This window comes from Amblyomma mixtum, chromosome 3 (genome assembly GCF_055824585.1).
Source record: "Amblyomma mixtum isolate Tamu chromosome 3, ASM5582458v1, whole genome shotgun sequence".
NCBI lineage: Eukaryota > Metazoa > Arthropoda > Arachnida > Ixodida > Ixodidae > Amblyomma > Amblyomma mixtum.
The window spans coordinates 87,700,905-87,713,221 of NC_143014.1; the positions used below are offsets into that span (position 1 = coordinate 87,700,905).

A 12,317-nucleotide genomic window follows, 5' to 3' on the forward strand; every position below is an offset into this window, starting at 1 on the left:
CGCGAGGCGCAGATGGAGCGATAAGAGCGAAGCCTATGCGAGCGGCAGTCAACGTAGCTGCGAAGGAACGACAGAGGGAAAAGAAAGAGCAGGGAGAAAGATCGGCGCTCTGGGCTTCGTTTTTTTTTTTTTTTTTTCTGCGCTCTCTTTTTTTCTCAGACCCACGATGTGCCCACGAGCGACCGTTTTCTCTCTCTCTCTTTCCCCAAGAAGCGTGGTCGCCGCGCGTCTCCATGCGGCGCTCTCTCTTCGCTGATCTCCAATGACCTTGACGGAGCACACGCCGGCGGTACAGGAGGAGAGGAGGAGGGGGAAAGCTCGCGCCGGTGGGGCGCAAAAACGGGGAACAAAAAAAAAAACGGGGGCCCTGCGCCTGCTGACTGACTGCGGAAATGTTCTCCGCTGAGGCGGCTGAGGACCGGACAGGAATGTCTTTGGGGAAAGCGCACCTTCCAGGGGCGCGGCGCGGCGTTCGATATATCCAATGTCCGGCGAAAACGGAATTCGATATACAACGCAACTGTCCTATACTTTTACATAGTATTTTCAAGGGGGTAATCTGTGTGTTCGATATAGCCAATAATTCGAAATATGCGGGTTCGATATATCCGGGTTCGACTGTATTCACATAATAAAAACGCACCTGCTACACTAGCTATCAAAATGCACAATTTGTTTTTTTCTGCACATGCCATAAAAGCTTTCATCCGGCGAGAGTCCATGCTGAGACCATGCTACCTTGGTGCATTTTGGCATGGACGTGGCAAAAGTGAGACTACAGTGAGCCCACGCTGGCGGCATGCTTCCAGCAAAGATGTGCCACCTGCTGGCACGCCAGGTGACAGCAGATTGCTATGCCCTTGCTTGCTCGGTGTCGCTAGGCCTAACGCGCTCTATACTGAAGCAGCAGTGGAAGTGCTTTGGAACTAGCCACCACTTATGAAGGTTACTTGTCGCCATCAATACAATAACTGCACACTGAAATAAATGTACGACTGATTTTCACTACACCCTCGTCAACTAAGTGAGCAGAAAAGCCACAAGCTGCCGAGCATCAATGGCTGCATGTAGCAAATGTGGGGTCCAAGCTCCCGAGCCGTCAGCAAAACTGTCAAAGGCACTGGATTGTATCTTCAGGCACGCATGTCTGCTCATTAAATACGATTCCGCAGGGAGTATCAGCAGTGCTACTGAAAGTGCAAACTGCTTCGGTAGCAGTTTTTGGTGAAACCAAATGATGGGCATATTTGGATGCAAAGGAAAAAAAATGGCTGCCTAATCATAATAATTTCATTGAAGCAGGTCCTCAAGCAGAACTTTTTGCTGGGCTATTGGTCCATTCTGACATATGTGAAACAGCGCGAAAGAAGAAGCCCGCTCTTTCCTGTCTCTTCTTTGTTTCGCCTTCGGGCTTCCTCTTTCGCGCTGTTTCACATATGTAAGCAGGCTCTCGCTGCGAAAATAATCGCACTGTTTTGTACGACTGGCTGACAGGGAATGGGAAATACTACGTTGTGGCATAAATTTCGTTGTAGCAGGGCTTGATTAACTGGTGTTTCCCCACCTGCAGCAACACTAGAACTCCTTGCTGGCTGTTTCCCCATTTCGCAGAACCATAATGCACAGCATGCGATAGGCTACCACATTGCTGGCTGTGAAGGTGTTGGTGCATGGTGGGATCAGCTGATGCAATACGACAATGCTGGAATTTCACATCACAGCGCCCAAAGACAGCTCGGGGCTTGGTCACAGCAAGGACGCAATTACCATAATTTCGTAAAACATATGTTCCACAGTATATTCGTGACAAATGGCACAAAATACGCACAGGGAACTCGCAACACAAATGGTTTCCAGTCAGATTTCCTGTCATTTCGTGGCACATAGCCAGTAAATCGCCAATGTCGCTATTATCAGTCATGTAGTACGTGCCGCGAGCACTGAGCACTGGCATGGAGCAGTAAGTAAATCCCATCAGCTATACACCGCTTGGTATGAATGCATCTTCATGCTTCAGTATGCAGGCTTTGCCTGTTTTTTAAACTAATGAATTTCGGGTAATACGAATAACTTTTGTGATCCATGAAATCGTATCAAGATTCTACAGTACAATGCTCACACAGTATAAAAAAATAAGAAGAGTGTTAGAAAATAAAATGACCCAACATGAGCACATTTCTACTCCTCAGAATGTGGTATGTGTTGCGCGATTAAGTTGAAGTTTGCTCCATGGAAAATGCTGTGAAAATGCAGCTGAATGTTTTAACTTTAGTGGCCTTGTTCATTTGAAGGCCAGTTGAAACTGCCCACGCAAGAGAGGTCAACTGCTTACCAAACCACTCCAACTTAACCCTGTGTGCTGCATAATGTAACAGTGTTTTAAGTGTACCTGCCTATAAAAATGACACATGGGCTATGATAGACACCACAGTGGAAGGCTGCGAATTAATGTAGACCACCTGGGGTTCTTTAATGTGCCCTGACATCACACAGGTGCCTTCTGCATTTCGCCTCCACTGAAACCAGCAATTAAAGAAAAACTCACCTGGAGGATCCATGAAGTCAAAATGCACCAAGTCGTCGATGCCAAGCTTTTTCAGCTGGAGCACAACTGATCCAAGGTTGGACCGCAGAATCTCGGGGTAGGTTTGGTCTTGCATCTCTGTCTTGTAGGCCTTCTCTGTGTATAACCGAAAGCACTTGCCTGGCCGAGTACGTCCAGCACGGCCTGCCCGCTGCTGTGAGCTTGCTTTGCTGATGGGCGACACCAGCAGGGATTCTACACGAATTCGAGGATTGTACACCTGGAAAGCAATGACCCAATCTTCTTGTTACATGCGACTGACGCTTGCTGAACCTTGCTGCCGTAGAAAAAAGTGAGCAACGCCAACTAGCATTCATCTATGTACACTATAATATTTTAAAGCTCTTTGAAGACGATGGTCCAAAATGACCAGACAAACAATAAGCCAAACAAAGCCAAGGACACATTCAGTTCTTAATGGTATATTAAAGGAGACTCAAATATATATACAGGCAGCAGCAAACAGTGAATTAACGTTTACAAGGAATCGCAATCACTAGAAATAACAGTTAACTGTTTTTGCCATAAAACTAAGCATTAGTTTTAAAGGCAACATCATCATCAGCCTGACCACGCCCACTGCAAGGCAAAGGCCTCTCCCCTGTATCTCCAATTCACCCTGTCCTTTGCCAGTTGCGGCCACCGTATCCCCGCAGTCTCATCCACCAATTTTCTGCCGCCCCATGCTATGCTAGCCTTCTCTTGGATTGGTTTGGTTTATGGGGTTTAACGTCCCAAAGCGACTAAGGCTATGAGAGACGCCGTAGTGGAGGGCTCCGGAAATTTCGACCACCTGGGGTTCTTTAACGTGCACTGACATCGCACAGTACACGGGCCTCTAGAATTTCTCCTCCAAAGAAATTCTAGCCGCCGCGGCCGGGATCGAACCCGCGTCTTTTGGGCCAGCAGCCGAGCACCATACCGCTGAGCCACCGCGGCGGCCCTTCTCTTGGAATCCACTCCGTTACCCTTAAGGACCAGCGGTTGTCTTGCCTTCGCATTACATGCTCTGCCCATGCCTATTTCTTCCTCTCGATTTCAATTAGGATGTCATTAACCTGCGTTTGTTCCCTCACCCACTATACCGCTTCCGATCTCTTAATGTTACACCTATCATTTTTCTTTCCATAGATCGCTGTGTTGACCTTAACTTAAGCAGAAACCTCTTCGTAAGCCTCCACGTTTCTGCCCCATAGGTGAGTACTGGTAAGATACAGCTGCTGTATCCTCTTCTATGAATATTGGCAAACTGCCATTCATGATCCGAGAGAACCTGCCATGTGCGCTCCACCTCATTTTTATTCTTCTAGTTATTTCCCTCTCATGATCCAGATCAGGATCACTACCTACCCTAAGTAGACATATTCCCTTACTACTTCCAGCACCTCGCTACCAACTGCGAACTGAAAGCCGCTATGAGAGGGGTGCGGAGAGAGAGGGAGGCAGGAGCCCCGGAGCCAAGCTAGACGAAAGCACGCGTAGTCGCAGCGCCGCCGATAGACCTGCCGTGGAGGCACCCACTCCTTCCTGCATGCTCCCTCACTTGGTCTGACCGCCGCTGTTGCACCAGGAAACACTCTTCACCTTGAGTCGCCGGCGCACTCCCTTGTCCCTGCTCTCAACGCACGTCAGCTTTCGGTGCCGAAACTGTGCTCTCAACCGCACACCGGCAATAGGCATGCACTGCTCATATGCTGAGTCTCTTTTCTTATGCTCTATTCTTTCTATTCTCTTTTCTTTCTTTAGCTGCTTTTAAGCATGAACTGTTTAGTGCCACGTGGCACAACATTCCGAAAGAGAAAGTGGCAGAGATGCGCTGACCGCGCTGGAGCACAGCGCGTTATGTCAATTGCGGTCCCTCATAGCGATAGATGTTCCTCTCATGTCAGGTCGTGCTTCATGGCCATGAAATTTTTCTGCCAATTTCTGTAACTCAGCACAAGCTAACAGACAGTATAATGAGTTCGTTATATCAAGGTCAACTACCGCAACAACTTACTTCGTTAAATGGAGGCAGGTCTCGAATATGTGCACTTCAATGGCGGCGGCATTGGAGAGAAACTTCGTAATACAGAGGAATTCACTATATGGAGGCTCGTTACACCCAGGTTTAACTATACGACACTTTTGTGCTGCTAATCAGGATCATCACAGAAAGACAAGTCCCATACCTTTTGCTTGGCAAAGCCTGGGTCAATTACAAAGACAACGCCATCAATGGTCAGGGATGTTTCAGCAATATTGGTTGACACAACCACTTTCCGACCAATGGCCCCGTTAGACTTAGCAGGCGGTGGTGGCTCAAAAATGCGTTGCTGCAGATTTGGTGGCAGTGATGAGTACAAAGGAATGCACTTCATTTCTCCAACTTCTGGCCCTAAGTTGTCTATTTCTCTTTTAAGCCGTTTACATGCCTCTTCGATTTCCTGGAGAAGGGGTAAAAAAAGCAGCATAAGCAGAAGCAACTGAGCGAAGCCCAAGGACAGACATAATACAATGCTCCATTGGTTACGTTTCGCCTCAAGGAACAACCCACAGAATGTAAGCTATGTGGCACAAGAACCAAGATCATGCGTTCATAATCCTGGTATCACTTCGACCACCAGCTAAATTTTCGTTGCCTGTACTTTGTGGTATTTCAGTTTCACAAAAAAAAAAAGAATGAAACATTATGACTGCGTAGTGTCTCTGGCACTTCATGTGCCGCACGTGTGCTCCATCATCCATTTGGAATAATGCACCAACTAGTCCACACCAAGGTTCTACTCGTGAATAGTACACTTGCTTCACAGCCTAGCAAGACCAAACATGAAATTTGCTGCTGTAATTTGCAATTTCATTTTGAAATTGTAGTTTATGACCGCTACATTGGCAAGCAGCATTTCTTTGATTATGATTTACTCCTCTCACCTGCAACTTATTCCTCTGGTCACATGCAGAGAAAAGCAGGACATCACTTTCTCTTACAAGGTGCTACACAGCAACATTGATTGTCCAGAAATCCTATCAGCAGTTTTCATCAGAGTGCCTTCACGTACAAGCGTGAGATTACACGCTGCTTTTTATCCTAGATGCACTAGCCATGTAATTCTTTCAAGACTTCTCTGTCTGCATATTAGACAGATTGTGGTATTTTTTTTTACCCATTTATCATTATGACTTGACTCGAGTGTGCACTGATGTTTTATCCACCAACACCCGACTTGAGGCGGATGCCTCATTCAATTATTTTTCTATCGGCATCTTCCCTTTGTCTGCACATGGTGTCCAATGTGTCATTCCCCTTCTGTGTATTGCAATGCTTTTTATTTGGAGTACTTATGCTTGTAGCACCCTGCCACTGTTACCTTACTACTGTGCGCCCTTGCTAGTCAGGTTCCCATTCGCATCATGTCCACTTTTCGCAACAAGAAAGGAAGCAAGGGAAGAGAAGGTGACATACTTCTTGCCCTGTTAGAAATAGCAGAATGTCTCCTTCAATTTCCTCACACATGTGAATTTGAATGACAGTTCTGATGGCTGCTTCCAGGTAGTCTCGTTCTGGTTCTGGTGTGTAGAAAATCTCCACAGGATGCGTCCGTCCAGGTACATTCATCAGTGGTGCATTGTCAAAATAATTCTGTAGAAGAGAGTAAAAAAAAAACAGACAATCAACAATGCCTTTTGGTTTTGAACTCTGCCTTCCAGGAAGTGTTTACAAAGGGTTTACACAGAAGGCTTTACACAGAAGGGTTTACAAAGGCATGCGTGTTTTTTGCAGTTTCAGGTGCCAGTAAAAGGCGCTTCAAAGGCTTGGTAACTGCAGCGATGTTTTAGGGCATTAGCTCCGTTTCGCATCGTCGTTGGTGTCAGCAACGCCACCTGCCTCGGTTGGCAGGTGGCAAAGTGGAGGGAGTGAAATCCCCTCAACTTTTAGGGGAGAGGAGGGAAAGCGAGACATGTATTAGAAAGGGCAAGAAAAAGAAGAGAAGTACCCTGTCCACACCGCCAATCGGCCCAGTGGTGTGAGAAGCATGAGAACTCAAAGCATGAAAACTGCCCACAATATATGTTAATTTCTGAATTCATACAAAAAAAAAAAAACTTGAGAGACAGTTATATATCACACATATTCAAAATACAGCATACCCCATAATTCAATATCCAAAGCTGCAACCGATGTTCACTATGACAATAAATAAAACTATAAACCCAACGCGGCTGGCTACTAAAACAAAAACACTGACTTTTCAATTCAATGGCCACTGAACTCAGTGGCCACCAAACTCAAAGGAGGTCTGAATTTCGACTAATTCAGAGTTGGCCAGCTAAGTGCAAAACATCAGCCAGGATTTCTTCAAATGCAAGTACTATATGCTTCCAACCTAATGACAAGGGTATGGGCACGAGCCTGCGGGCGTTTTGTAGCGTGAGCTACACTGGCCGTGGATGAGCCAAGCTGCGCATGCGTGAGTGACGTCACAGCTGCGCCAGAGCCGACAAGAAGAAGGAGAGGATGATGAGGAACGACAGCCAGGCTACAGCCATGGAGAAGGAAAGCAAAGCCACTGCTGACCGGTGCAGAAGAGCGGAAAAGTTTAATTCGCCAGATCCCGAAGTGATTGCCTGGCAGTTAGCGGTTAACCAGAAGTAGAATGAACAGGCTAAGGCCAAGCACGCAGTGGAGACGCCAGAGCAACAAGAGGAACACCTAGCAAAGCGGCGTCGCCAGGAGGCTGAGCAGCGTGCCGGGGCCTCGCAGCAGCAGCCTCAAGACGATGTCAAGACTCGCCGATCGACGGACTATACGGTGAAACTCAGTGAAAGTGCCAGTGCGACTCGGGTCGCACTGGCACTTTGGCCCGAGTCGCACTGGCACACGGCAGGCTTTCCTGTTTGCGCCGCTCCGCCGCTCCTATGACCGAGCTTGAAACTCTGAAGAAGGATCAAAAGCCAGCAGTTTGCACAACCCACGTGTTGTGCCGCAACCACTAGTGTGTCACAATGCGAAACTCTTGCCGCCAATCTATAGCATAAGGCTTTGGCACCATGCTTCCAGCCAATGCGTGTCCCAATGCAATGGGGGCAAACTTAGGGAGGGGACACGAGGGAACACACAGGCCTCCACAACATGAGTATCTGGTCGCTAAAGATATTGTACGACAAGAATTTGTTGAAATTTTTATAGTAGTAACCAGGAAATTGCGTTAGCTCGGAACATATTAACTGGAAGAAAAATAGTGCAATTCTATGAGCCACTTTTATTGCCCACAATTTTGAACGTATAAACTGACAACATACCAACAAGGTTTTACTGTACTTTGAAAGGGAATACAGGCATGCTCTGACAACAAAGTGAGATGTGGAATAAATACAGCGGGCCAAACATTGCTACCAATTGGTGCTAACCAAAGGAATTTCATGCCATTCTGTTTTCATCACATGACCGCTCCAACAGTGGCTTGCGTATTCAGCTTGCCAGTGCCTCCTCCAAGACGAAGATGTGTTTAATCACCACAAGGCAAATGTGCCTGCCTGTGTTTTTTGGCCACATATTAAGCTTAGTAAACTACTGATCCACAAATAAATCAAGAAATAGCAGCATGCCCAGAGCACCACATAAACTTTACAGTCGCCTGCAGACATCAACAGTTGTGGTTGAGAAGTGTAGTGGGGCCCTTGTGGTGTGCCTGGTACCCCGTGCTTTACACAGCAAAGAGAACTGCTGTTAAAGTCCCCGACATGCTGCTAGAGCTGCACCACACAGCCAGGTCACTACTATTGACACAGAGATCCCATATCTATGAAAGGGACAAAAATGTGTATCCAACTCACCTGAAACTTGCCAGCATCAAGTGTGGCACTCATGACAACAATCTTGAGGTCAGGACGCTGGGTGACTACCTGCTTGAGGACTCCCATGAGGATGTCTGTAGCCAAGGTACGTTCGTGGGCTTCATCCAAGAGCACAACACCATATGCTTCGAGCAGCGGATCACTCATGGCTTCCCTCAGGAGCATACCATCAGTCATGTACTTCAGCAGTGTCTTTGGTGAAGAGCAGTCCTCAAAACGAATGCTGTATCCCACTTCCTGGCCAATGGCCACATCCATTTCCTCAGCCACTCGTGCAGCAACACTCATGGCAGCCACCCTCCTTGGTTGTGTGCATGCGACACCACGGCGGCCTCCTTTCTGACGCAGGAGCTCTACACACCACTGCGGAATCTGCGTAAGGTAAGGACAACAGCCTATTGAACTTGCACACTATCAAAATGATAATCACCAGGACTGAACACACCCCCATGACAAGCACTGCTCCCAAGAGTACTGTTACAGCCCAGATGTATTAAAATCATAACTACAAAATATAGTCCAACCCTGCCACAAGAAAATTTCTGCCACAATGAAGCATTTCCAATCCCTACCAAGCCATATAAAACCATGATATTTCTCCCCAAAACAAACAATTTTCACAGCGTGGTTCCGCTTCAGCAAAGTTTTCGCTAGTAAGCAGCTGATTTTATTTTATTGTGCATCCAAACACGGCTGCATAGTTCAGTACATCTGTTCAGTATGACCAACATCAGTACATCTAGTTGGGTTTCACCAAAAACAGCCGCTAAAGTCACTAGTGGGACTGCTGACATGCCCTATGGAATTGGAATCAATGCACAAATATGTGCACATAACGATGCAATCTGGCACACGACTGCCCATGAAAGTTTTTCTGACAGCTTGGACTCCCTACATGCAACCTGCGGCCATTGGTGCGAGGCAGCTTTTTCGCTCCCTTTGCAGATGAAGGCGCGACGGAAACGAGTTATGTGTACATTTCAAATGTAAGTATTGTGCTAACAGTAACAGGCAATATTAAGCCACGCAGCACGGTCACGATACGAACTCTCGCAGGACAAAAACTGCCGCACTTTTACAATGTGCGGGGAAAAAAAAAAAAGACTTTTGGAAGCCAGTATAACGGATGCGTTTATAATGCGAATAAGTCCACTGTTTGAGATTTCCAGAGTACCACAAGAATCACTCCATGGCACAGATTTCGAAACAGCGAAGCTGACAGGTTGTTGCAAATATACATGATTTTAATTTCGATAGGTCGGCGCCGCCATCTTGGACTGATAATTTGCTGCCTGCGGGCTGCTGATAGAGCAGTGCAATATCTCTGGCAGTGCCATCCACTCGTTTTATTCCTACTAAGCCTAGAAACTGTGTGCGAGGGTTCGCCTCGTGTTTAGTATCCTTGTGTGTGCTAATAAGCCATCAAAGCCAAACCTCGTTACGAAGAACATGGATATTAAGAAATATTGGCTATATCAAACTGTCCCTAAATATTTTTAACAAACACATGCATTTCCTACTCTATATAGAGCACGCGTTAATATAGAGCAAGACAGGGTTAATTGGAGAGACATGGGAGAGGCCTTTGCCCTGCAGTGGGTGTAGTCAGGCTGATGATGATAGAGCACGCGGTTAGCCATAAAACGGATATATCGAACTGTTCAGTGCCAAACTGTGGCCGGTTAGATGGCAGGCGACAGGCTTTGCCTCACAGCACAGGCGCTGGTGTTGGAGCGGCAAGCGTTTGCACCACAGTTCATGCCTTACCTCACTTTGCCAACAGCAACTCAGAAAATATAGCGGCGAGAAACGTTGATAGCCAGGCAGTCGGTGCCAGTTTGTGCAACCGACGATAGTGCCCCAGAACTCAACACACGATCGGTTGTTGTAGCTTTCCAACAGGCGGAGTGGAGGTGATGAAAATGGAAGTACCTATCGTCTGTGGGGACGCGCTTTACTCGTCCCCTGTGGTTTGCTTCCCCGTGATGCACCCTCCTTAGCTGTGTTAGTTACTTTGACCAACAAGAGAGGGCGTCGCAGTGCCGCGAGCTTAACGGATAACGTGTTGCTGCAAACGCACGCGCGCGGGGGGGGGGGGGGGGGGGGGGATGGCCCTCTTCAGCTGGGGACCCGGGAAGCGCGCTGACATTCGGCGCGAGGCTCCGCTCTTTGCCGGCTGGCGCGAAGCCTCATGGCCCCCACATCTCATACTGTCGGGCCGCAGGGTATCCCTTGCCCTAGCGTGGGCGAACATTCGCTCGTAACCGTACTGGTGCGTCGGACGTCCTCGATTCCTCAGCGTATTTTGTTGCTAGCCGGCATTATTGTTGTTGTAGCAATAAATGCCTTGTTTGTGTCAGCCAGTGTGTCGTTCCTTTGTTCCCCCAGAGCAAGGCCCACCGTGGTCGGCGTGCGCTCGGTAGCGTACGCGACCACGGGTAGGGTCCGGCGGTTTTGAACTGTGTCAGCCACGGTTACATGGGGGAAACGTATTTATTGCCCCCTGATTAAAAACCCCACACATCCTAGCATCCAATTTTTTGTGACACTGTTGTAATGCGAGGAAGCCACCATAGCCATGTGCTGCGTGGCGAAGCCAACTTAACTAACGCTTGCTGCTACATTTTCTGCAGCCTCCGCAAAAGCCGCTAGCGGCTTCGAAACGGTGCTGAAACTACAGAAAAGGTCTACCATTTGCGATCTTTCACTGACTAAATCTAGCTTCACCATCCCGAGTTTCCGGTGACATTTTATATTATGAATTTCAGCTATATCCAACTATTTTACGATTTTTGCCAGTTCGTTATAACGAGGTTTCACTGTAGTGCCTGCAACAACCAGCCGGGAGAAGTAGACTTATGATTTGATGGAGCGAACGATCAGCGTTGGTGAGTACCATGCTCGCAGGTCGTGTGTAGTTTTTGTCGCCGGGTGCCTGTAGGGTAAAAGTGACACTGTATTGCATGACGGAAAAAAGAAATAGAAATGTGTTGACACTTGGCATCAGTGAGTGCGACCAAAGAGCTGAGATTTAAACTAGAAAGATTCTCATGGAACGCTCCGGCTACTCGCTTGGCCATGGCGAGTGTGACAATTTAGACTACAGAGCTTAAGATGGAGTCACCCAATCCACAAATTAAACATTCAAAGAGAAAACAGCGAAAACATGACAGAATCGAACCTAAACGCAACTGTATTATTTATCTGCGGCGATACGTGCAATTAAATTAAAATTTGGTCCCTCCTGCAACTCGCATAAGGTTGTTCATTCTGTGTGCAATAGAAGCCAATTTACCGAAAACAATGTGCATTCTGGCCTACACAGCTCTCACCAGCACTCACTGATTATACGGACTGATAAGTTGATATGTTAATGTAATGCTGTTATCACTTCTTACGAAGCCGAATTGCCACGCTTGTGTTGAGAATTCCAATCTCAGTTGGGGAGAGGCACAGCTTGAAGGGGCTGTGAAAGGGGGTCGCAACAAAGATGCAATATGCCTAGGATGCTAAAGGATGCAGCGTCACAAATATCCTCCAACAAAAGTTTTTTGATGCGTTTTGTGGAAGCAGAGTTATCTGTAGTCAAATTTGAATTTCCGCGTCTTTGCGCCTTTCCCTCTCCTCTCGTCACTTTTTGTGCACTGAAATGTCGGTCCGCCGGCTCCATGCACTTGGCCCCTCCGCAGAGTGGGAATTCCCCATGGGGCTGAGCCAACGCCTCCTAAACTGGTTCGGCGTAGACGGCGCGGCACGGCGAACCAAAAATGGCATTCCGCTGGTGACGTAAAGAGCGCTACATGACGCAATACGCGCAGATTCGGGCGAAAGCTCGGCACCGCTGGTCGCTGCGATGCGCAGAAGCGGGAGTTCTTAAAATTATTTTGTAAATTATCGG

At 47.5% G+C, this 12,317-nt stretch overlaps 1 protein-coding gene across 4 annotated transcripts in view; it reads right to left on the reverse strand.

Moving 5' to 3' along the window:
• Dhx15 (DEAH-box helicase 15) overlaps positions 1-12,317 on the reverse strand; it is a 106,960-nt gene that overhangs the window by 12,519 nt on the left and 82,124 nt on the right. For all 4 annotated transcript variants that reach the window (XR_016290464.1, XM_089580023.1, XM_089580025.1 and 1 more), the window contains 4 exons: positions 8,399-8,791; positions 6,027-6,203; positions 4,756-5,010; positions 2,546-2,804 (listed from right to left, as the gene is read on the reverse strand). Coding sequence is in view for 3 of the 4 variants with exons in the window: in XM_089580023.1 (XP_089436149.1) it covers positions 2,546-2,804; positions 4,756-5,010; positions 6,027-6,203; positions 8,399-8,791 (1,084 nt within the window). In the remaining variant the exon portion in view is untranslated. The remainder of the gene's footprint in view (positions 1-2,545; positions 2,805-4,755; positions 5,011-6,026; positions 6,204-8,398; positions 8,792-12,317) is intronic.